Source organism: Spodoptera frugiperda, chromosome 2 (assembly GCF_023101765.2).
Source record: "Spodoptera frugiperda isolate SF20-4 chromosome 2, AGI-APGP_CSIRO_Sfru_2.0, whole genome shotgun sequence".
Lineage (NCBI taxonomy): Eukaryota > Metazoa > Arthropoda > Insecta > Lepidoptera > Noctuidae > Spodoptera > Spodoptera frugiperda.
This window is the reverse complement of record NC_064213.1, coordinates 775868-802185: the sequence shown is the minus strand read 5'-3', so window position 1 is coordinate 802185 and position 26318 is coordinate 775868. Positions and strand designations below refer to the sequence as shown.

At 35.7% G+C, this 26318-nt stretch overlaps 2 protein-coding genes across 7 annotated transcripts in view; one reads left to right on the top strand and one right to left on the bottom strand.

Annotated features, from left to right (window-relative positions):
- Positions 1-2994: 2994 nt before the first annotated feature.
- Positions 2995-26318, top strand: part of LOC118269305 (cationic amino acid transporter 2) — a 56820-nt gene continuing 33496 nt past the window's right edge. The window contains exons 1-13 of one of the 6 annotated variants that reach the window (XM_050701116.1): positions 2995-3299; positions 7517-7765; positions 10568-10696; positions 11378-11533; positions 11953-12057; positions 12325-12462; positions 16196-16344; positions 16849-16946; positions 17482-17621; positions 18184-18286; positions 18674-18822; positions 19291-19457; positions 20753-20861. In XM_050701116.1, the coding sequence (XP_050557073.1) occupies positions 3203-3299; positions 7517-7765; positions 10568-10696; positions 11378-11533; positions 11953-12057; positions 12325-12462; positions 16196-16344; positions 16849-16946; positions 17482-17621; positions 18184-18286; positions 18674-18822; positions 19291-19457; positions 20753-20861 (1789 nt within the window). In that variant the 5' untranslated portion in view covers positions 2995-3202. Of the gene's footprint in view, positions 3300-5348; positions 5507-6837; positions 7030-7516; positions 7766-8277; positions 8338-8942; positions 9136-10567; positions 10697-11377; positions 11534-11952; positions 12058-12324; positions 12463-16195; positions 16345-16848; positions 16947-17481; positions 17622-18183; positions 18287-18673; positions 18823-19290; positions 19458-20752; positions 20862-26318 lie in introns of those variants that run through there. The other 5 variants (XM_035584347.2, XM_050701107.1, XM_035584348.2 and 2 more) reach the window with 5 other exon arrangements.
- LOC118269306 (lipase 1-like) lies at positions 23940-26235 on the bottom strand. Its single transcript, XM_035584349.2, has one exon. The coding sequence runs from the start codon at positions 25757-25759 to the stop codon at positions 24581-24583; it is 1179 nt and encodes a 392-aa protein (XP_035440242.2). The 5' UTR covers positions 25760-26235; the 3' UTR covers positions 23940-24580.

Sequence of the window (26318 nt, the reverse complement as noted above, 5' to 3'; positions counted from 1 at the left end):
AAGTATGTTAGTGATATTTTAAGTTTTTTCAACCTTACGTGAATTGAAATACTTTTTACACTTGACATACAAAAGTAATTCAATTCATGTTTAAAATACGTGCCTTAAATATAATTTCAATTATTATTTTTTGATGATTTTTTATCCAATAAACCGACATCACATTACAGTATACACGATTATTGTAAATAAATATAATTATGATAAATTATTATTATTGTTAAAACGCACTTTTACATAATTATGAAATAGTAAACATGTACAGTTGTTGAATAAATTCAAGGTTTAGATGTGGTACTAAAGTAATGTTTAGTTGCTTATAGTTTAAAACACCCTGTGTACACGGGTGATTGTAAAAAATGTTGTTTAATAAGTATATAATTATTACAAAGCGCACAAACATACATACATACATAGTTAATTCTACATAGTTTTGTGGTGTAAGAGAAAATTTAAAAGCACCCTGAGACTTATAAATTGTAGTATCAACATTTCATTCAAGTATGTTTCGTACTTAGTGCGTATACGGTCTATTTTTCCATGTCTCTTATTTGGTTGCTCTGAGCAAGCTAGCTGGTCATTATTATATTTTAATATAAAAAATACTGTTTTCTTTTTTATTTTTCTTTGGACAGCTTGTTCAGTACAGGGCAGTACCTCTATCATGAGTTTGAAGCAATAGTATTTGTCGATAGTCGCTAATATTAGTTCCACAGGTGACCGGTAGAGGCGTTGTAAAGTTTGACATATAACAAAAAATTTGCGACTATCGTCACGCCCTTTATTCCTGAAGAGGTAGGCAGAGGTGCACATTATGGCATGTAATGCCACTGTACGATGTTTGCGACTGTCGACTAATACTATAACGGTAAAACGGGGTGAATAAAATTCAAGGGGTGAATAGATACAGAAGAAGGGTGCATAAATGTTGGGAAAATGTTTTAACATCTATTCACCCCATTCCTGTGTCTATTCACCCTTTGAATTCTACTCACCCCGTTTTACGGTAGCTTCAAACTCACGGTAGAGGTACAGGGGAGTTATATAGCCAAGAGATATTCTTAATACGCGTTTGTGTAACGCGTATTTAAAGAGTATACAATTTGCATTTGAATTTCTTTTTTTTTTAATATACTTTTTGTAGATGACTGTGGATTTTGATTCTGTTTAAACGTAATAATACATAGTCGTCTACAAGATGCTATAACGATGTGATGAATATAACGCACAGTGATGTATATTTTATTTATTAATTTAGTTCAGTATTACGTGTTAGTGTTAAATTTTATAAAGGTTAATTATAGGGTTATTGTTGACAGAACTTTATCGACAATTTAATTACATTGTTTTTAAATTGGGAAACAAATATTATAGATTTAGGGTCGGTTCATATCTGTTTTTCTATACATTTAACAGTACATTTGGCGTTACGTGACAGATAATACGCGCCGCATGTTCCGTCAGATATGAACCGTCCCATATTTAACAAAAAAAAAAAAAGATTAAAATAGGCGAACAATCATTAGCATCTATTTATTTGTGCTCAGATTTTTGTTTTCTGAAAACATGTTTTGATGGTATATATCACTATTATCGATATTGAAATGCTACAATATAAACAGTTATTGAACATCTAAGTTATTTTCAAAGGTTCTGTCAAAAATAACCTGAACAACGGCCTTAGAACGTTAACAGCGAGTTATTCTAGTTATATGTATATAGATGTTATTATTTGTAACGAGTGATCGTACGTGCCTTGTTGTGGTGCCATGAGATTCGCAATGTGTTGAATAAAATAATTTTACACTTTAATTTGTATTCTTTTATTTAATCTTTTCTTTTTTTATCCTAAACTAGCAAACCAGGCGAACTACGTTTCGCCACCAATGACTTTCCTGATTCCCTGCTTTTCATTTAAATTTTTTCCTAAATTTTCTTTGCTATAAACCTAACGGATCCCAAGACCTTTCCAACGATTACGAAACCGTGGAAATCGGTTCGTGCGTTCTGGAGTTATAGCGTCAGGAAGGAAAACCCGACTTATTTTTATATAATAGATGACCATACTTTAAAGCGAACATACCTATCACAGTTTACACTTTCTGTAATTTCACACTATTACAAAAATCTATATAATTTGCCCAAGTTTTTTTTACAAAAGCGTCTCACGCTACAATTTTCTTCCTGTATCGGGGGTGCGTTTACAAACATAGAATTTCACATACACATGACACCCAGATCCGAAACAATTTATGGATTTTATAATGAATTGCTCCATGCGGAAATCGAGCCCGTTATACGTTGCACGGCAGCAAGTTGCTCAGCCACCGCACCAACTGTGTAATCATGTGAAAAGTGGTAAACTTGTGCCTAATACTTTAGAGGAAAGCAAGAGTGATGATTTTTAAATGAACTCCATGAACGCATCATAATATGCACTATATTCTCTGAACGCATCCATAAATGATGCAATCTTTCAGGGTTTGACATAAGATTTGGGTGCTAGTGATGTCCATTACTTATGTTTCAAACTGTCGATAGTAAAGTTACGGGCTTTATCATAATATCATTTGCATGTATGTGAAGTAAGAAAATTGAAAACACGTTTTGGTGTTTTTTAAAGTCAATCCCAGTCAATATAAAGTGGTAAATATTTGTTTGCAAATTAGTTTAAATCAAACCAAAAACTTTCAAACTTTGGTACTACTCCCGCGCTGTTTCACTCATTGCTTGCTTTCTATTGGTCGTATCCTTATATTTTATGGTCTAACCAAAAATGTTATGAAATATGCGCAAAAAATGCTAAATGGACTTCCCAGCACAGAAGAAGTTTAGGTATAGAAATAGACAAGTCAAACACGTTCTATCACACCTTCTTTAAGATATTTTGGTACCAAGCTGTTAGATTCTTCAAGGACGCAGTTTTATCGATAAACGTGAAACATATTAATACACCCCTCTCGAGCGCGTGTTCCTCAACAGCTGTCAAACTAGGTAATGTCACTGTCAGTTTCACGTTTCACTTGTGCGGCTATGGGTTCCGAGAATCTTATTTGAAATTGAAAATACATTTACGTATTTATTTCAATGGATATCGCGTTCAACAGTTAGATAACCCAAGTCGACATAAAGCTTTATATATTTCCATGCTTTATAACTAAGTAAACACACATAGGTTAGGATTTAATGTTGGTTTCATAAAATGTCTTTCCCTGGTGATAATTTGATGGGAGAATATGAGCCGGTGCGTGGTCGTGATGACCAGAACAGCTACACGGTGCGGCAGGCGTATGAAGACGGTAAGATTAGAGTATTTACTTAACTATATTATTCTGTTATTATTCAATTAAACTGAGGAACCTTATGGTCCTAACATTGTTAGTACAGTTGGTTAAATTCTAGTGAATTTGTGACGTGGCTTAGAAAATCAAAGAGAAATTTATTACCTGTCATAATCCAGCTAACATTTAATTGTAATACATGTGAACATTGTTTTAAATAAAGTAGTTCCTTGATCAAATTTGAAAACAATCTGGAGCATATGTTTGATGCAGACTACTAGTGTACGCGCCTTTTCCTGTATTTAATATTCATTTGAATAGAAATTAGATTGATTTTGCTGCCGAAAGTACATTATTTGTGCAGTTTATTATTTGTTATTTAGTGTAATTCTAATTAACTAGCTAACTTTCAAGCTTGTGGATATTGAATTAAGTATCTATTAATTATAGGGGATTCAATAATCCACAATATATCTAAAGCACTCTGCACACTTTCTCCATAATTAATAAGAGGTGTAATGTACCTAAATAGACAAGTGTAACATTGCAGTTATTAGAATATTCTTCCATATAAATATGAATGGTTGAAAGGCTAATTGATCCAAGCAACATTTGATAAATTTTTATACATAATTGATATCACCGAATTTTTTTCCATCATGTGATGTATAAAACTATATATCACAAAAAATTGATTAGCCTCTCAACCGTAAATATGATAGTTCAGATAGCATATACAGTAAATAGGTATGATTGTTCAGAATTCATTTCCTTATTTGGTCTGGACTTAAATATTTAGTATGTGCTTGCACAAACATTCCTTGGTGTCACTTAACACTATAATGGCAAAATACCTGTGTTGATGTAATCAGTGTACTATAACATGAAAGGATTCATTCTACCCATCTTGGAATGAAACATGAGAGTCTAAATAAGCTAGGTACACAAATTAGCTACATATTTAAAAATAAAACCAAAGCAATAGGTATGTGTTTCAATCTATTTTTTTGATTGCCGACAAAGTTAATACCAGACATTTTATTCTCATATGTTAGAAGAAATTGCAATACTGTTAGAAGAAATTGCAATACTGTTAGAAGAAATTGCAATACTGTTTGTCAGTCAATTTGGCTAATATTATGTTAGATCTTCTCAGATCGACCTCTCGAATATCTCAGTAAAATGTTTATGTTCATTCAAGTGTGGAAATGCAAATAAATGATAAAAAATGTCTACTTTCACTCAGATCTTGTTGAAGAAAGAAAGTATTTTAGTATATTTACTTTTTGGTTCAGAAAGTCTTAAAAAAGTGACATGAATGCCTTAGCTTTATTCTTTTTATAATCAAGGTTTTATGTTCAACTTATCAATTACCATAAATCAAGAGTTATCTGATAATCTTTGATAAAAATGTCTAGACATTTTACTTCAATTTAGTCTTCATTTTAAGAATCTACTCTGTCCTTGACACATTTATCATTTAGTTAATTTATAAATCTAAAATCTACTAGGTACTTATGCGCTATTTCACCCACTCTGCTCGGCTTCTATTGATCGTAGCGTGATGTTATATAGTCTCTATACATGGATTATCCAATACCAAAGAAATTATTCAAATCAGACCAGTAGTTCCAGAGATTAGCGTATTCAAACAAACAGATAAACTGGTTTAGCTTTATATATTAGTATAGATATTAGCATTTTTATAGAAGTATAGATATATTATTTACAAATCCATTCACAGACAGCACCATAATTCTGCTCCATAAAATAATACTGTCAAATAATGAAATCTCACAAAAGTCGCTTTCCTTTAGCCAAGAGCTGTATAAAATAATTTAAGTTAGTATTTTATTTTAATTCTTGTGAAAAAATTATAGTTTCATGCTATTAAATATGTAGGCTAGTAACCACACAGTTTTCGACATATAAAAATGCCATTTTGTCCTCTACACAAATTGTACACAAAAAAAAATGTAAGTCAGATCAATACACCCTGTATTAAAGTCTGGTCAAAGATCAACTAAGCAATATTGAATAAGGCAGGCATTCTGTAGCAATTGGTGTGTGGTGTGGCGTGCTGATATCTTAATGTCTGGCTGATCAATTGAAATGTACTGCCATACATTGCTATATTGGTATATTGGCCGGTCACTACGGTTAGACAGGAGTCTCGTTCATTTGCCCGGTTGTAGTCGTCATGTGGGTGTTTGTGCTGTTGCTTTGTAAGTTATTTTTTGGCATATTTAATATTTTGTGTGTGGTCCATTGTATATTCTTTCTTTTGGGAATAAAAGCTGTGGTCTTATTAATTAAGTTTATTTTATAAAGGAAGTTTTTTAATGTGATTTTAGTGTCATTGAAGAGGTGTATGTTCTGTTCAGCAGTTTAGATCTTGTAGCTAATATAATGATGATGATGAGTGGTATTTTGTAAGAAAAGAAAACAGTGAAATGAAGAAATAGAAATTAAGGTTTTTTTATACCTAGTTTAGTTACTGTAGGTACTTTATGTTTATTTATGTGTTCCTGGTGTAACAAGTGTTTTTATTATGCAGTTATTTACGTAGTTACATAACATACCTATTCTTTCTTTTACGCTCTACATAACGTTACTTTTATTATATTATAGGAGGTCGGACTTAAAAATGGTCGCTGCTCTGCTTACAGAAGTATAAAAAAAATTGAAAAACAACCACTTGACTATTACGTGACATCAATAATGACGCAAAGCGTGGATACTGTAATTCAATAATAAAAGTATACAGTAATTCAAAAATAAGATTAAAAATGTTGTTGCATAAATAAATATGCGTAACAGGCGATTTCAGTAAAGTTCTACTTCAGCAATCGTAACCGGTACAGTCAATGACAATCGAGTTAACAGTTCGACCTTACGTTTTAGTTTTCCTGTAATTTTGCGGGAATTTTCGTTAAGGAAGTCATAGGTACTTTTATGTTAATATCATTGATTAACTGACGGACAATAGCAATAATAGATTAAAAAATGCGTGGACGTTCATTTCAATCAGAGTCTATAAGGTAACACGTTAATAAGGTATTCGTCAATTCTAATAAAACTTTTTTGAATAAAAGTTTCTAAAGTTAATAGTTATGTGTATCTCCATTTTTTTAAGTCGAGTATTATACCTAAAACATTCTCATAAGTATTTAAAATACTATGCTGAAAATTTAATTAAAATAAGTTCAGCTAAACGCGAAATAATCGCACACAAACATACAAGCATGCATTGGTAATATTTGAGTAACTAAGTAAAAAAAATAGATTTACAAAAACTCCTATTGATTGTTAAAAGTCCTAATATGCTTACAATCATTGTTACTATTAGTTAACCGTTTTGTGTACGACTGTACCCATCATATAGATACTGCACTTTGCTCGGAACTTCCGCCAGACTCAGCATTTAGGTAGCCTAGGTTGTCACCAAGGTCTTTTCTATACGAATCTAGTTTATAGACTAGATAAATGACATGCACGTAGGTCATGCATTATTTCATTATAGAAATGTTTGATCATGTGGAAAAATCGGTGATTCTTGTTGAATAGTTAATTGAAATGGTATTTTAGACCTAAATGCCTTGAATTTTAGTCCATTTTTCGGTTGTAATTCTCTGAAGTATGTCCCCGTTGCGTGTGCCCTAATTGGTCGGTACAATTGTTAGTTTCTGTAACCACTTGTGTTGTCAAAGTGCTAAATTAATGGCCAGCCTCGCCTTATTGGTGATCGGTACGTATTCGTTTATTTTATTGATGAATTTGAACGCCCGTCATTGAATATTTGGTCAGTAGCATTTTTGCATACCAATTCAAGAATCTTGAAATAGCTCGTTATATGAAGTCAGTGAAAAATATACAATTTACAACTCTTTGATTGCTAGCGTTTTAAATCCACTTAATTTACTTTTTAATTGGTGGCTTATTGTACGAATGTGTACGGAACTGTTGGTAATTAATTAATTTATAAGATTGTCTTTAGATTAACTATGCAATGTTGTCAAATTAGTGTCAGCTTTGTTGGTTGTGTTGCAAAATCGACTGCCGATCAATTTGTTTCTGGTTCGCGTCTCGGGGTGGGTTAGCTGACAAGCGTCCTGTGTAATGTAGAATATATTCCATGAACCTCATTTTTTTTACAAAACTGGCAAAATGTGTATGTTATAATAATTTATGTGTGTTACTGTTATGTTTTTAATCATTACTATGTTTGTTTCCAGGCGGCCTTAAGGCTGGAGCTAGTCGCGTGGCCCGGCTTGCATATGGCGTCCTCTCCCGTCGTAAAGCGGCGGAGGAGGGGGCGGCTCGGCTGGCCCGAGTGCTCTCGGCCCTCGACCTGACTGCCCTCGGGGTCGGCAGCACCCTCGGAGTGGGTGTCTACGTCCTCGCCGGTGATGTCGCCAAGAACTATGCTGGACCTGCCGTGATACTCTCGTTCCTATTGGCTGCCGTGGCTAGTGTTTTTGCAGGTTAGTTAACTTAAGTGGATGTGTTGTCAAATGTATCGTAACTAGCTAAATAGTAAGTAGGAATACTGATATCTGCACAGTTGCTGACAGTGCTTGGATTCGTAAAACTGTGATCTTTTTTTTTGAGGGGGAAAATCATCCAATTACCTGCTTCTCCCTCCTTGGGTGAGGCAAGACAGAGCGCCAGACTCTTGCTGACTAAAAACCACCCTATTCGTTCTCCTGCTTTGAGTTCCGGTTACCCGTTACGTTGTCCCCAGCTCCGTAAACTGAGTGATCTTAAGACAGCAATGGGCTAGTGGTGATACTAACTTTTTTACATGAAAGGTAACAACATGTTTGTCTTAAAGTATAAATATAAAGAAAACGAGTTTCGTTAGCGAAGTCGCGGGCACAGCTAGTTTGTTAATTAAAAGTACATAAATATCGAGAGTTTTATTGCTGAAAATACATGAAAACAAACCATTACGTGTAACTGACGTCAGGTTGTAATTGTTTTTCTATCGATTCAGTTGATTGTGGTACTTATGGCCGTAGTTCGTGGTCACCGTCGCCGCTATAGGGAGTATAGGGTATATCTTGCAGTTCCTATCATCTTTGAAGCAATGGTGTAGTGATTCTGTTTCAATGAAATCTAAGTACTTTTAAAAGCAATAAAGTATTGATAAAACATTATCAACAGCCCGTGGAAGTTGAATTTTAATTTGCATGTTTATTGGCAAGCGAGGTGAAGATCGCATAGTTTAAAAAGTCGAGGTTTGTTTATCAGAGAGCGCTGCTGCGCGGTTTCTGTGAAAATATGCATACCTTTTTCTATAATTGAGACTTATTAGAAGTAGAATCACTGCACCTAAGTTCCAAAATGATAAGGGCTAAGAGTTTTGAGATACCTAATGGGTTTACCGGGGCTCCGGCTCGAAAAGCAGGAGTAGGAACGGGGTGGTTTTTAGTCAGTAAGTCTGATACTCCCTCTCGCCTCGCCCAAGGCGAGAGAAGACATTCGAAGACGTCCCCCATAAAAAAAATAATTAAAAAAAGCATGAAGAGAAGACTTTGGATACAGGATTGAGAAGCTAATAAAAGATATTCTCCACATAGTTTATGTCTTTTATTAACTCTTTTAGTCTCTGTACTGTATCTATTCTCTTCTCATACATTTGTGAGACTTTCCATCCAGAAAAATAACTTTGTTTGCGGTTTGCGATTCGGTTCGTCTGCGTTTTTCTCGGCCCTTCGTCTAACGTTTTTTGGCGCAAGCAGTACTCTAGGTACAGCAGTGTACATGTTGCCTGGTGAAGTGTCTAAGTACTATGCGGGACCCGCTGTTGTGATTTCCTTTCTGTTGGCTGGTATTGCTACTTCTTTTGCTGGTAAGTGTTCTTTAGTAATAGAATTATGCTTGAAATTAATAAGCGATCTCGTATCTCTGTATCAATCAGTTTTTTTGACAGAATCTCCATATAGAGAGCTTAGTACGAGTTTCATTTACCAACCAATCAGAACTCCGAACGCGCTCTTGTTTTGATCTCGTTAAACTTAAAGCAAACTTGTATTAAGTCCCCAGTTAATGTTAATCTAAAGAATTTCCTATTGTGATTGGTTGTTAATTTCGTCGTCGAAGGTACATTGTAGTATGTGTAGTATTGCTCATATTTTTTCACGTGAAAGGGTAACAAACATCCAGAAATCACACATCTTCATAAACTTATGTATTTTTAAATATTAGTAGGACACCAGTGGGGTCTAAGTACAATGTGAAGGTCATATTGACAAACATTTTATCTACTAATTTTAGTAGATATTAGAGATAACATGAATGCTATAATATTACTATCTGCTGATGTTTGCGGTTATATTGTCGTTACATACAAGGCCACTCATGGTGACCACGTGTGACCACGATAGCATGGGATTCGTACCCGATAAGTTATCGCAAACCCTTGACTTAACATGTCATTATGGTGATAAAAATTTGATTTATTACCTGGTACGCCATTTTATTTACTTAGGCTAAAACTTTCTCTTGTGCAAATAATAATAAGGAAGTAACACAAATATCAAGTGTTGTTGTCATTAATGTATATCACAGTTATTTGGTCTTTGATATAACATATTTATCTTGACTTTTGCATTAAAATAACTATAGAAGTTACCTTTAAACATGAATATGATTATAGACCAGACGCTGGTGACTTGATCCCGGGCATTTTATCATTTTTTATGGCATGAAAACGAGCAGATATATCTATCACCTGATGGTAAGCAATCGCCCATGGACACCCACCAGGGGCGTTACCTACAAGTGCGTTGTCGGACTTTTGGGGGTAGGGAAAACAGGGTTGTTGGGGATTCGGGGATTGAGGAGATTGGGGAGGATGGTAATTGGGCCTCCAGTAACCTCACTCACACAACAACCAAAACCGCAAGCGTTGTTTCACGTTAGTTTTCTATTGGCCGTGGTATTACTCTGGTCGAGCCGGCCCGTTCGTGCCGAAGCATGGCTCTCCCACACTTAAATTTCCGCAATATAATATGGAGGTTACCTTAAATAGGACCTTAGTGATTCGATCCTGTGTAAGCAAAAAAATATTGGGATCTTATATCTTCAAAATTACTACCTGGATTAAACTTCAGAAATTATTGTTCTTAAAACAACGCATAAGCACGTCTTGTCGTCATGATCTTGTTTTTCATTAATGTTGGCGTTTATTCTGTTGACGTGCTTAATAATAATAAATAATAAAAAAATAAACAACAGTAAAATGTGCCTCTTGTATCAAAGGTGTGATATGTTTGTTCCAGGACTATGTTACGCGGAGTTCGGTGCGAGGGTGCCGAAGGCGGGCTCCGCGTATGTGTACAGCTACGTGTGCGTCGGCGAGTTCATCGCGTTCATCATCGGCTGGAACCTCATACTCGAGTATATTATTGGTAAGCAGTAGTATTACTGGGCTTTTTTCGGATTTTTGAAAATTTCTCAGTAGTAGCACGGAGTCTGGAAATGTGCCCGGTATATGGCAATAGGCTCACCACCTATTACATGGGACTTATATAACACAAATGGTGAAAAGTGGGTGTACATTGTATAGCGGCATTACGTGTCGTAATGAGCACCTCTGCCTACCCCTTCGGGGATTAAAGGCGTGACGATATGTATGATTGGTAAGCTAACTAAAAATCACGGTTTATTCACGTATTATTAATAGAGAAAAGCTCTACTAGTTTAGAGTCACAGAGGGACTCTTCATTATGAGCACCGTGCGCAGACGCGGTAACGTCGCACAGCCTACTCTACAGGAGGTTTTAGTTAATTTTGTATGTTTCACGATAGCTATTATAAAACTATTGGTAAGCTGTGTAAACTATGAAAAAATAGAGCTGGCGGGTCACACCCTTATTGGTTTAAAAAGTGAAACATGTACCTTACAATTATATTAATTGCTTATGGTGACTTGAATTTCTAAATAGAAAAAACATGCTCGACTTAGATAATCCGTCTACCGTTTTTGTTATATTAGCTTCCCAAAATGGCTTATTGACAGACATATTATCAAAGTATAACAAATTTCCAATTCTAAATAATTTATTTACACTGTAATATAAACATTTCAGGAGCGGCATCGGTAGTGAAAGCTCTGAGTGAATATTTAGACTCGCTACTGAACAAGGCTATATCTACACACCTAGAGGCGGCCATGCCTATAGACACGCCACATCTAGCCAAGTACCCAGATATATTCGCCTTCTCCGTCATCATGGCGTTCTCAGGTAAATTAGACTTTATTACTAGTGTAAGAAAGTTGATAATCTATTGCAGTATAAGCCTCGTGTGCGTTAATGTCAGTACATCAATAGATTTTGGCCTTTATTACAATTTAATGCAATATAGTTAAAAATTCCTTGAAACTTAGGATCGCTTGAATGGACCGATATCAGCAGATTTTAGACCTTATTTCTATACCTTAGAGGTGAAAAGGTCGGTTAAAGGGTTTTTCTTTTTAAGCTGCTTAATATATTATCCTAGAGTCTTTACTTTACGTTAAAAGTCTGTCTTGAGAGTGGTTGGTATAATAAAAGTTTATCGAGAAAAGGATGGTACGGCAGTGACGCTATTTTTTGCCCAACTTGGCGGGGCACTGCCGTGGCCCCAGAAACATTTATATAATAAAAGTATTATATGTTCACAGTGGCGCTTGCATTCGGCGTGAAGGAGTCGACGAAGTTCAACAACTTCTGCACCGGTGTCAACCTGTGTGTCGTGCTGTTTGTCATCATATCTGGATCCTTTAAAGGTAATAATTACTTATATTTAATGAAATAAATGAATTTACGTAATATTTGCGGCTCGTTATGTATACTCGAAGATGTCCGACCAATTTCGAGCCGCACCAGGGCTCATAATCATGATTGCGTGTGCAGTAAACGACGACGTACTGCATTCGAATTGCCAGGTTAGGCTTGCCGAACTTATGTATAACGAATGCTTAAAAATTCTAGACAGTGGTTTTGTAAAATGTACCTTATCTTTGCTGTATTTAGAACACAATATTACTTTGCAGCGGACACGAAGAACTGGCGCATCCCAGCTGAAGAAGTGCCGAAGTCTGAACATAAAGACTTCGGTACGGGCGGGTTCGCTCCGTACGGACTCGCCGGGATCATCAAGGGGGCTGCCGTCTGCTTCTATGGGTTCATTGGTCAGTACTATGTCATATTTGCATATTGTTATGTAGGGTTATATTATACCATGGTTTGTGGGAAATAGATAATTATAGGTGGTATCTCATGGGCTAAATAAGACAGAATTTTACCATAAATCGCATAAATGTTTGTGAGAGAGCTATGTTTTGGCACTAATGAGTTGGCTCCACTGGAGTGATACCACAGTCTTACAGAAACTCGACGTGGAACAACACCAGCGTTGTGTTTAGTGTGTGAGTGAGGTTACCAGAAGCCTACTCCTCCTCCCACCTGCAGTTCCTCTATTCTTGATCCTCGAACCTAAATTCTTTTAAAAGTCTGGCAATGGACTTGTAATTGCTTTGCCAATTGCTTATTGCAGTATTGCTTATTGCAGTACTCAGAGCATTGGTTAAAGGAGGACCAACTAACATCTTTAAATCTAGAAAACTACAATGTAATTAGTAATTTCAGTAGAAAACAAATATTACATGGTGGGTCCCTAATATTAGTTAAAAATAGTATTAAATCTAAAGAAAGGAAGGACATTGTAGCACTGTCAGTTGAACACACCATTGAGTTGTCCTGGATTGAGCTGGATAGACATGTTGTAGTTTGTGTTTATAGACCACCTAATTATCAGAATCTTCCTTTATTTGATTCTGTCATGGAGGATGTTTTAAGAAAGGTTTCTACTAGTCACAAGTCAATAATTGTTTGTGGCGATTTCAATATTAATTTATTAGAAAATAGTACAAGCAGTATGGAATTGTTAAATTTGTTTGGATCATTTAATTTAAAAAATGTTTTTTTAGAACCAACTAGAATAACATCCTCGACCGCCACCTGCATTGATAATGTTTTTTGTAATTGTGATTACAAAGAAAAACATATTATAAATAGCTTGCCATCCGACCACTGTGGACTGATGGTTGCGTATAGCTCTTATTTAACTTTGATAAAAACTCAAATAAGATTTAGACAAACTACATTTAGAAATTTGGAGAAATTAAACAATTCTTTAGCTAGTAAATTAAGTATAAAAACATTTGATATTAGTAATGTGAATAAGTTGTACAACGATTTCTTTGAATTATTAAACAAGGAATTTAACAATATTTTGCCACTCAAAAATAAAGATATTCATACCAAATTTGTATTTAGCGATTGGGCTACTATAGGTATTCGAAAGAGTAGAAATAAACTTTTTGATCTTTATGGCATGAAACCATATAATAACGACCCCCATTTTCAACAATATGTAACATCGTACTCAAAGACTTTTAGATTAGTGTGCAAAGCCGCAAAACGTCTTTATATCAGCAATAAAATAAAATCAGCTGATGACAAAATAAAGACAACTTGGAAAATTATACAAAATGAGACTGGTAGGAAAAAAATACATAATTCAGAAATTAAATTAAGATCTGAAATTGGACAAATTTCTTCAAAATGTGATGTAGCACAGGAGTTTGAAATTTTTTTACTAATATTCCTATTAAAATAACTAGAGATTTAAATTCTTCAGCTACACTCTCAGCTAGTTTGCTTAAAAAAAATGTAAAATCATGTCAACATGACTTTATTTTTCAATATACGAATCCTATTATCTATCAGTGAAAGTCTGCAAAACAATTATTCAAACTATAGCGCCCTATCTGGCTATGATTTTTAATAAAAGTATAGATGACGGTGTTTTTCCTGACCTTATGAAATATAGCAAGGTTATCCCACTATTTAAAAGCGGTGAAACCACAGAACCTAATAATTATAGGCCTGTATCTATTTTGCCGGTCCTTAGCAAAGTGTTTGAAAAGTTGATACTGTCTCAGATGCTTCATCATTTTAATAAGAACTCCATCTTCCACCATCAGCAGTATGGTTTCACTAAGGGTCGTTGTACAACTGACGTCGGTGTTACTTTAATGAAAGAAATATTTGGTGCCTGGGAGGAAGCACAGGATGCCATAGGTGTTTTTTGTGACCTCTCAAAAGCATTTGATTGCGTTGACCACGAGACACTTTTGCTGAAATTAAATCATTACGGGATTAGAAACACTGCGCTCCGTCTATTGAAATCATATCTAGGAGATAGGCAGCTAAAAGTTCATATTAACGGTGTTAATTCACAAGGGTCTGAGATAAAAATGGGCGTTCCTCAAGGTTCAATATTGGGTCCTTTCCTCTTTTTAGTGTACATAAACGATTTGCCACTCATATTCGAAAATGAACCAAAAATGGTTCTGTTTGCAGATGATACATCACTGATTTTTAAAATAGGTCGACGTACGAATAATTTTGACGACGTGAACAGCTCCATTCTTCGAGTCTATGAGTGGTTTACTATTAATAACTTGGCGCTTAATGAGAGAAAAACCAAATGTATTAAATTTTGCTTGCCAAACGTACAAAATAACGAATGTTATGTTGCTTTGAACGGACAAAAGTTGGAATTTGTTAAGGAGACTGTATTTTTGGGTATCACATTAGATGACAGATTGCAATGGGGGCCCCATATAAAAGCACTTTCGGGGAGACTAAGCTCAGCTGCTTATGCAGTTAGACAGATTAGGCAGCTAACGGACGTAGGTACGGCAAGGCTTGTTTATTTTAGTTATTTTCACAGCATAATGTCTTACGGCATTTTGCTGTGGGGGCGAGCTGCGGATGTAGAATCAATTTTTATTTTGCAAAAGCGAGCTATTCGAGCAATATATAACTTGCCCCGTCGCGAATCTTTGAGAGAACTATTTAAAACTATAAACATTCTTACAGTGCCTTCTCAATTCATTTACGAAAATATTATGTACGTGAGAAAAAATCAACAATTGTTTGAAAAAAGAAGCGACAGACACAATTTTAATACGAGAGGTAAAAATAAGTTAGCTATACCGCAATTCCGATTGTCCAAAGTGCAGAAATCCTTCATGGGATTTTGTGTTAAGTGTTACAATAAACTACCAACCACCATACTGAATCTGAACGAGAAAAAATTTAAATCTTGTATAAAGCGTGAACTGTGTAAACAGGCATATTATAAAGTGTCAGATTATATTGAAGATAAAAATGTGTGGCAGCATGTTGGTCCGGCTCCACTGGACACTCGCTCACACTAGACAATGCTCTAATACGATCACTAGTTACTAATTTATTCCAATGTAGTCTAGGGATCCTGTGGCATCAAGCAGTTATTTATTTTTTTTTATTTGAAAAATTAAATTAAAGATTATTTTTTATTTGTATAGAAGCATTATTTCAAAATTGTAAGTGTACATATGTGGGCACTATGTTTGAAACAACCCGCTTTTTTAATTTATATTCTTTACAAATTGGTTTTATTGTCCCATAGTTTTGACGTCATATTGTCGTTACATTGTTCCTACATATATAGACAATAGGTAAATGATCAAATAATGTATCAGAGATATTGTAAAAAACATTTTTTGAAAAGAGTAACGATGGAGTTTCTTGCTCGTTCTTCTCCATTCGAAGCAACACTTTGGAACGAGTGCCTAGCTTCACTGACAGACAGACTGACGGACAATTCAATTTGACGTTTCAAAAGTGCCTAATTTAGGATTAATTGAAATAAATGCTTTGACTTTGACTTTGAACTTTGATTTATCATAACCTGAACGGGAAAACGCATGTATTTGAGAAAAATCTTCCTTATTACAGGTGATAGGAAAAACTTCTTTGTATATTCTTCTATGTATATAAAGGCCGTAAAGTCTAATATCACGTGTGTAGGTTTCGACTGCGTGGCGACGGCGGGCGAGGAGGCGCGGCGGCCGCAGAAGACGATCCCCTTCGCGGTGGTCGCCTCGCTGCTCGTCGTGTTCCTCGCCTACTGCGGGGTGTCCTCCGTGCTCACTCTCATGGTGCCCTACTACATGCAGGTATGTAGCAATTATAGTGGGTATTAGTCAAAAATAATTCCACAGTAAACAAAACCGATCTTCATCATATCCAGCCAGTGGACTTCCACTGCTAAACATAGGCCCCTTCCAATTACTTCAAGCAAACAAAACAAATGTATCTAATTGATTGTCATCATCAACAGCCTGTCATTTTTCAATAGTTATGTTAGTAGCCGAATGGTGACAGACGCCAGAATAAAATACATTTGTTTCATTTATTCATTTTTGGTCTTGGGTTTGACCTGTATATTATGTATGTTAGTGCGCGATTATCTTGCGTTTGGCTGAACCGATTTTGATGCGGTTTTCAGCATAGATTTTTTTCAGAGTTTGGAGAAGGTTTTAGGTAGGTATATTACCAGACTTAATAAAATTGAGGTTCCCACTTTTAACACGTGTTATACGTTTGTTCGCGTTTGAAATCGGTATTTTTAAAAGTAGTTTTATTAATGATTGTAAAGACTAATGCAATGTGTTGTATAGGACGAGAAGGCTCCATTCCCGTTCGTGTACGACCAGTTGGGCTGGCCGTGGGCCAAGTACGCCGTCAGCGTCGGCGCCATCTGTGCGCTCTGCTCTAGGTAACGTTACATCCATATATTTATTAATCTTCTTTAAATAATACATTTTGGTCTTATTGTGATAAAAATAAAACTAAGGAGTATACAATAAAAGTTTCTTCGGGAAAGTTGTTTGTGATCATGAGTACAATCACGTGTTTAAATATTGTTTAATAATTAGTAGTCATTCTATGTATTTTTTCAATGTTAACATTATAAATCATGTCTTAATAACGTAACTGTTTGACGAGTTAGTGTTTCGGTCACCGATTCGACTACTTCCAGCGGACGTTATATAGCCAAATCCATTAGCTATATAACGTTTGCCACGTTGTTTGTCGGGTAATGCTTCTCATTACTTTGAGCCCCGACCGTGGTTTGAAATTGATCGAGTTACCTCGTCAAACACTTATGCAAGTAAGCTGTAAAACATTATTAATATTATTTGTTTTGTTTCGCAAGAGTAACATAAAAATAATAATAACACACTATGTTTCACAGCATAGTATGTGTATGTGTGTTACTATATTAAATAACTTTTTGTATATGTGTCCAGTTTGCTAGGCGCAGTGTTCCCCCTCCCCCGCATTATATACGCGATGTCGTCCGACGGGCTGTTGTTCCGGTTCATGGGACAGGTCAGCGAGAGGTTCCAGACTCCACTCATTGGCACCATGATCGCTGGACTCTTCACTGGTACGGTTCTATACTATATCTAAAGCAAACTAGCAGACGGATCACCTGATGGTAAGCAATCGGCGACGACCATGGATACACATGGCATGAAATGGCAACATCAGTCGGCCTTTTGGAGGGTTTTTTTAAGTGGAGAAAATCATCCAATGACTTCTCTCGCCTTGAGCGAGGCAACTCTTATGCTTTGAGCTGGAGCCCCAGTACACCTGCTAGGTAGTCCGCAGCTCCGGATCTGGCATCAGCCCTATTTGGCTCCATCTCTTTTGCAGGGCTATGATTGTGTTAAATATTATGTATGGCATACCCAACAATAAATCTTGCACGTTGACTAAGTATAGAAAAGAGACAGTTTTGTTTGATATTAGGATTACGGTTCCTCAAATCCCCAACTTCCAAAAGAAACAAAATTCACATGATATATTCGAGAAACGCTCTACTAGTTTCAAGTCACATTGGGACTCATATTCATGAGTCGTACTACCAACTTGCTGATATCACATGTAAGTGTATGAATGTGTTATTGTTACTTATTTTACAGTTTTATTGACTATGTATCTTGCAGGTACCCTGGCGATGATCTTCCGATTGGAGCAGCTGATCCACATGATGTCCATCGGTACTCTACTGGCGTACTCTATGGTCGCGTCCTGTGTACTGCTACTTAGGTAAATAAATTAAACATAGCAACCTTTAAATATGTACATGTTAAAAGATTAAAGGTTTAAGAGAGGGTATGGATGTATTATCAGTGGAACATATCCGGTGTAGTACAGGAGAAAATCCTTGTGTAGTGGCAACATTAAATAGGAAAAAACCTCCCATAGTCTTTTTTGGGCCTTCCTCACTTTTCATGACCTTGGGTGGCAAACGAGCAAACGCATCGTCTGAAGATAAGCAATCGGCACCGCCCATAGATACGTGTATAGACACTTATCTATCTGCACCACCAAAGGAATTACAAGTGAGATGTTGGGGGGGACAACTTATGGGGATTGGGGGTTTGGGGATTGTTTTCAAAGGTCTACGAGTTATATGAAATATCTTGTCCACAGATACGAGTACAGCCAGCCCGCCCACCGAGTGCAAGAACCTCTGAACTTCTCGTACCGCGCGGCGATACGACAACTCATCAACGCAGACCGACACCCGCTGCCTACCAAACTTAGTTCCATGACTGTCTCTGTACTAGTCACACTGTATGGTAAGTTGGTTAGATCATGTCTTTTGATATCATCATTAACTCCTGAGAGACCAATCCTGGACTATAGGCCTTCTGCACAAAAGAGAGTCTTATTTATTGAAATAATCTTTAAACCGTTTAGAAATTGCCATTTTAAATGCTTATCAGAGAATGCTGCTGCATGTCTCTGACTAGTATGTACTAGGGAACCCTAGTCGACTGTATGAAACCCAGGGGTAGAATGGGGGTCGTGAAAAATGTTTTCTATTCTGCCGTCTCCATACAGCTCCCGTGTGAATCCATGTTATTTTTACTTCAAGCATCACTTGCACTGTATATTACTGTGTAATTGGCGTTACCTCCTCTGTATTATCCCACCTCCCCCTACCCCCTAACCCCTGCCACCTACCCCCTACCCCTAACACCTACCCCCTAACCTCTAACCCCTAACCCCTAACCCCTAGTTATATTTATTATTATTATTCCCAGGTGTATGGTGTTTCGTGATGATGTCCAGCATCAACCAGTACGGCGACGCCATATTGGAAGGCCACGTGGGCGCCGTGGCCATGTTGGCAGTGGGAACTGTACTTGTAGTGGTCACTCTCATCGCTATCTCGCGGCAACCGGTGTCTGATAAGAAACTGGCCTTCTCTGTGAGTAGCTTGGCAAATATTATTGATTTTATTGATATTTGTGTGATTAATTAAATTGAAGAGGTTTCTTTGTTTGAACGCGTTTATCAGAAGTACCATTTTGATCTGTTTACTTAGTTTTTTTCATACAACCAAACTTGATTATGCATTGCATTTATCATGCAAAATGACAATGCCAGATCCTGCCCCACTTAATTTCATCAATGTACAAGAAATGTAAATTAATCAAAATTATGCAATGAAAATAAGACCCTTGGTTACTTAATTATTATTCTGATAAAGTTGCGGATAAAAATTAGGAAATAAAAAGAATTTAAAAAACCCAAGGCCTATTTCCTGTATTTATCGCGACTATCTGCGTTTCTTAGTACGCTTGCACAAGGAACACAAAGAGTCATTCAATAAAAAAAAGATTTATTAATGTAATGTGTACGGATTTTAATATGAATTTGGTATAGATACATACTGTTAGTTAATTTATTTATTTTTATAATATATATTATAATGAATGCATATTCTAATTATTATTTCGTGTTTGAACGTTAGTGATTAGATGTAACGAAACGTCATTGGCGTGCGTGTGTCAGTTATGTCCAAAAAGTCATTATGTTCTGTTTACATTGTTGTTTCGTTATGACTATGAATTAAAAATAGGATTACTAAAGGTGATATTGGTGATGACATTCCTTCCTTTCATAGCTAAACACCCTATGATAGCATTGTAATAATATAAAGCACTTAATTTAATTATTTCTACCATTATAACTGCAATTAATCTAAAAAGGTACCTAACCTAAATGTAATATTTTGTTCTTAGATTTATATAGAAACCGCAAGGACTAAAGGCTTTTAATCATGTTTTTAGTTATCAATAATAGAGCAGCAATAGAATGCTACGTTTGGTATGCCTGTACAATATATTTTTTGGTGGGGCAAAGCTCTGTAGAGATTCTGGCATTGTCATTTGTTATTAACATAGATTATAACCATTTGTGTTATACGTCTCATGTAAAAGGGGGTGAGCTTATTGCCATGTATCGAAAAACCGAAAAATGCCACCTGGTAGTCCCATTTGCGACCACTCGCCCAACGAGAGTCTTGTATAGGTTACTTTTTAACCGACTTCAATAAAGGAGGTTTTCAGTTTGATCTGAACAATTTATAGAAACAAATTTTACCGTTCTAAACAAAAATGAATTTTGAAAAGTTGTAGAACAAAAGTTGTTGTTTATGCTGTTAATTAGGTCATGTGAGGTTGCTGAATTGAAATTAACTCTGTGTGTTCTACCTGGCAGGTCCCCCTAGTCCCGTGGCTGCCAGGTATCAGTATCCTCATCAACGTGTACCTGATGCTCAACCTGGATTACATGACCTGGCTGCGATTTGCTGTCTGGATTGCTGCTGGTAAGTGATAATCAACCTTATTTCTTGTGTGTTAGGGTTCTTAATTACTTAACTTACAATAATCGATGACAAAATTAAATGTTACACTTCGATCTTTTTAAAGTGACAATCGGCAGTCGTCGTGTTTACTGCTCATGATCATGAGCTTCTAAAATTAGTTGAGCACTCTCCTCGAATCGGAAAACTTTCCAACATAAAAATAATTATTCAATTCCGACCGCTAGAATAAAACAATAGCCCCATCAAACAATTTTTTTAGCTGTATATAGTAGAATCAGATATCAGATAAAAGCGTCTATCTGTCGGTCTGTTCCCTAGTGAAATGAATAATGTGTAACCTACAATAATGGTTGCTTTATATAGGCAATATATTTGTCCATGATCATTTAAACTAAAAATAGCAAAGAAAATTAAATTACAGACCAACATTCATCCAACATTAATCACAGACCACGGTAGATTAATTTTAATAATCAAGAAATATTATTAATTATTTCCTCGATTATTATTTCATTTCTTGGTAACAACACAAATCGATATGTTGTTAGACATAAAACAATAAATCATACTCATATAACGATATTTTATATTCTGACAAATATTACGTCTTTAATAATACATTATATTATATTAATAAATAAGTTGTTAATATTATAGTTCATGCATTAATTTAAATAATATAAAAAGAATCGAATAAGTATCGCATAGCTGTCAGGAAACGATCACACGAAAAGATGCGACAAATGATTGTATAGTTTAATTTATAGTATTGATTATAATTTGCATATTTTTATTTATTTCTCTAGTGTAGCTGTTTAATCTGTGTTCAATGTAAACCATGATTTTGGCTGTGTATTAATGATTAATGTTGTTACTAAACTATGAAGAAGAACAGAGAAAAGGGAAGGATAAGCGAAGGAAGTCTCAGTTTCTTTTCGCTGTTCATCAAAGTTTAGGCTAATATGCACTATCTATTCCTATCACTGATGACTAATATTGTTACTACGTCTCCTAAAAGTGCAACAACACTTTTTGTTAATTAGTCGCCACCACTATTACTCCTACACACAGTCCAGCTGTGGACTCGTACAACTTATTGATTAACATCTATTTTAAAGAGATTTATTTAAAACTTGTGTTTTCGTTCGACTACACATTTTGATTCGAGCTCTGTACCCTTAGTAAGAGTAAGCTTTACGTTTAATCGAAACCAAAGCGTTCGGCGCTTTGATTGGCCGGCTCGAATAAACCAATTACCGGACTTGGTAAAGGTACTGCTAATCCCGGCACTAGTTTTTAATACATTAACGATTATAGCTCATAAAGGCGCGAATTATGTTGTCAACTCAATCAATAAGGAAATCGTTCATAATTAAGTTTTAATTCTAATAGTTTGGTGTCGATGACCGCCAATGGTCACTACGTCACTTGTACGTCAAGTATTAGATGAATAAATTACCTTTGTAATTACCAGTATAATAAATTGCTGATATTAAGCTGTCATATTGCAGGTAATCTTTCTTCCGCTGTTTTGCCCTCACGTGTTAACTTTAGCATACACATTAATTAATTTTAGCGCCTCTCAAAGTTAGTCAAGAGGTATTTTATTTCAACTTAACCATATACAAGTATTTTTGAAACGAAATTTCAAAGGCATAACCCTTAAATATCAATTTGTGGTGATCAGACGGGAGAACTTAGAATACAATTAAAAAGATAATAACAAAAAAAGTTGAACATGAAGTTGTTTAATTTTTTTGTTAACATCGTTTGGAACATAAAATATGATACGAATTTTAAGAAAAATTTGCTCATAAGAAGTTAGCTAGTTTGTCAATTAAGGTATATTATAAAATATTAGCTAAATTTTGTTCCGTCGTCTATATTCACGTGTGTAATATGTAGAATTATAGCGTCCGCCAGTTATTCCGATCTATATCTTAATATATGTAAATTTATTATTTATTTTGTATGTATTTATGTTACGGCACCCATCAATCAGTAGGCAGTGTTTCCAACATAATTTAATTATCTTTTTTTCTGGTTTTATAGTACAGTTTGTTATAAGTTTTATAGTTATTCGGCGAAACCAGTGCAGGTTCAGGGCTTTTCCTTATGTGGGTAAGCAGAGGCCTTGCTTTTATAGTTAGTTACATGTTTTTTTGTTTCTTCCACGTTTTTATTTATCTCTGTGTTAGGCGACTGACCTTTTTGAAATTAATATCTATTTCCACGTTGTACTTCCTCGTTGATCTAATAATGTTGATTTCCCGTGTTATGATTTTTATTTTCGCTTAATTTTTATAGTCGCTAAAACTCGGAAACGGCTGGACCGATTTGGCTAATTTTGGTCTTGGCTCTTGAATTATTTTTGGAAATCCAGGATGGTTTAAAAGGTGAGAAAAAAGTGTTTGAGGCGGAACGAAGTTTGCCGGGTCATCTAGTGTTAAATAAATAAACAATGCAATATTATTATAATTCATTATATAATGTTATGCATAAAACTATTATGTACATAAAAATACAAATAAATAAATAATTTTATCGATTATCAAGATTTCCCACGAGATCGGAATTCACACGACCAAACACGCGAGCAACGAGGCAGTGGATTCATATTTCAAAGTAATTAATAACCATAATAACAAATTCATATTTATGTACAATAAAGGTTTTTATATAAATTATGCAAAATATATTCAGTTTTCGTTTTGTACTAGTGTAAATCCCAATTCGTATGATACATGTCGGTTTCAAGGATTAACAAAGAAATAAGTGTTATTTAATTTAAATATTGTGTTATTTATTATACGGAAGACTTGTCTTCTAAGTGAGATCTTTCAAGTTGCTCGTTTCATGTGAATAAATAAAATGCACGAAAACGTCATTCTTAGATTGTCTTTAACAATTTTTATGTTATTTATTACAACGTAAATACATGGCATCAAAAGTCTAAGCATTTATTTAAAATGCACACCAGAAATAAAGTTTCAGGGTGCTTTTCTACCAGAGATGTGCTGTGTTACTTTTCTGTGGATTCCACCAATCATATTCATTGGTACACAAAGGATAACACGGACTCAGCTAAGCTATGTTTTTTATATGGAAATATCCGTGCTATGGATGGCTTCCCTACTATCGATACATCGCATAGTCGTGCGGCGCATCTTCGCGCAGCTACATAACTTAGTAACAGTGGAAACGGTCAAATAGTTTCATAGATTAGCTATTACATGTTCGTAGCATAGTTATCCATCTTATATCACATCTCTGGTGAAAAACACCCTTACATGTCAAAAATATAAATAATATAATCTGTCTTTGTCTGTCTTTAGTGAAGTTTATCTGATAAATCCATTGTTTGTATAAATGAAAGATAATAAATAATTTATCTAACTATTGTCCAAACAGTAGTACTTTATTTACAGAAGGCAGTACTAATCTAGTTCAAAAGCAATGCTTCTCATTGGATCAAACACTTGAAACGATAATCACAAAGTAAATTGAACCTTAAACCTATGTATATTTGGTAACTACTTATAAAAATAACTTAATATGTGACTATCCCACCTGAATTCAGTGTCCAAATCTCCATTGAGATAAGTCATTCAAGTTCACACACACATCAATGTTTGTTATCACACTAAATCACTTTCGTAAACAATAGCATTTGTACTGATTCACATCACAACATTTCAGCAGTCTTACAACATTACACTTCATTTATTGTACTTGTTCAACAGTCTGAATATATGTGGAAACAACGTCTTGTGCGTCGTCCTGCCCCAAACATAGTCCACATGGTTGAACACACTACTCTTCATCACCGTATAGTCCACCACGTTCGGTAACTTTTTCCTCAACCAGTTAACATCTTCGATCGTCGATAGCTTGTCGTTCTTAGCTGCAATCAATGCAACCTTCATCGTCACCTTACTCAGGTCATATTCCGGTGGTGTCAACCTCTTATACTTCTCCATATTCTTCATCATTCCGTAGTCATAGTCCCTGAACTTCCCGCTTAAGCTTATCTGGATTATATGGTTCATATTCTTCCGCGACGTCCCAGCCGGGAAGTGTCCTACGACTACAGGGAAGAACTCTGGCTCTATCTCGTTAGCATCAGCACCAGTCACAAGAAACAGTCCATTTATCAGACACAGTTCGTAGCCAGACTTCCGAGAGCACACATCGGTGAACAAGGCTTGTAATGTAGAGTTTTGTCCCATTAATTCGTTACTGTTGATCGATTCCAGTGCGACGTTTATCAACGGAGCGAGCTGTATTATTATTGACGCAAAAGGCTTCGTGTTTTGTAGGGTGCACACTGGAGCCAGCGATATGAATATCTTCACTTTATCGTTGTACTCGGGCCGCGTGGCTCCTAGAAGGTACATGGATGTCGTTCCCTCTGAATATCCGATCACACTTAATTTGTCTTCACCAGTGTTCTTTAGAACGTAGTCTATGTTAGCTGGTACGTCATAGTACCCTATTTCTGTAAGGCTGAAGTCCCAGTACTCTTGGTTTAAGTCGGGGTCCATGCTGGTGTGGCGGCGCGCGTACCTGTTGCCGCGGTAGTTCATCACCCACACGTCGTACTTGTCCCTTGCTAACGTGATGGCCAGTGACGTGTTGCCCCTCATGATGTAGCTGTCGGCGGAGTCGATGGCGCCATGTATGAGGAGCACCGGCCGATGTTTGTCTCCAGGGATGTGGAACAGCGTCAGGATGTACCCGCCCTCAGAGATGACGTCATGTTCTTCAGCTTTGTGCCCGTACTTGTCAGCTAGCTCACTGAAGGTCATCGTGGCGTCTTCTGGGATGTCATTCCGTGAGGTTTGGCTCAAAACCCCGATGGCCGACACAATCACTAGTCTTAAGAGATTTTTGTTCATTTTAGCATAGGAGTTGCGTCACGTCTGCTTTGTCAGTGTGAAATAAAGGCGAGTTCTCGTGCTTGCCGGCTTATATACGGAGACCTATTTTTGAGACCGATAGATAAATGTTACTTCTTCCATATCGACGTACTTGATAAGACACGTAGAATCTGGTTTTTGATCGATATGGTATTTTTATCTTTTGTTTAGAGCTGGTTTTTGATATTCTTTTGTGAGAAGATTCTGTTCCTGATTGACTTCTATGTTAATTAGGATTTTTTAAATAGTTTGTATCTGTGTAAGATGTTACTAAGCTGAGACGAAAAATAATGAGCAATAATGACACAGTAGAAAGGTCACGGACCGAAATGTTATACATAATTATTAATGTTTAATGCAGATAATTAAGTGCATGCATACATATAGGTTATTTACTATTAATTGTATATTATAGGTGATCTGATTTGTTTACTAAAATAAAGTAAATAGACAAAGACTGCAAAATTATAAATTGACATAATGTTAATATCAAATTAATTTTAATGAATATTTATTCTTATCACATATCTGTATATAA

Excerpts from the sequence above, each read along its gene's own strand:
- LOC118269306 (XM_035584349.2), bottom strand. The coding sequence starts at position 25,759 with ATGAACAAAAATCTCTTAAGACTAGTGATTGTGTCGGCCATCGGGGTT.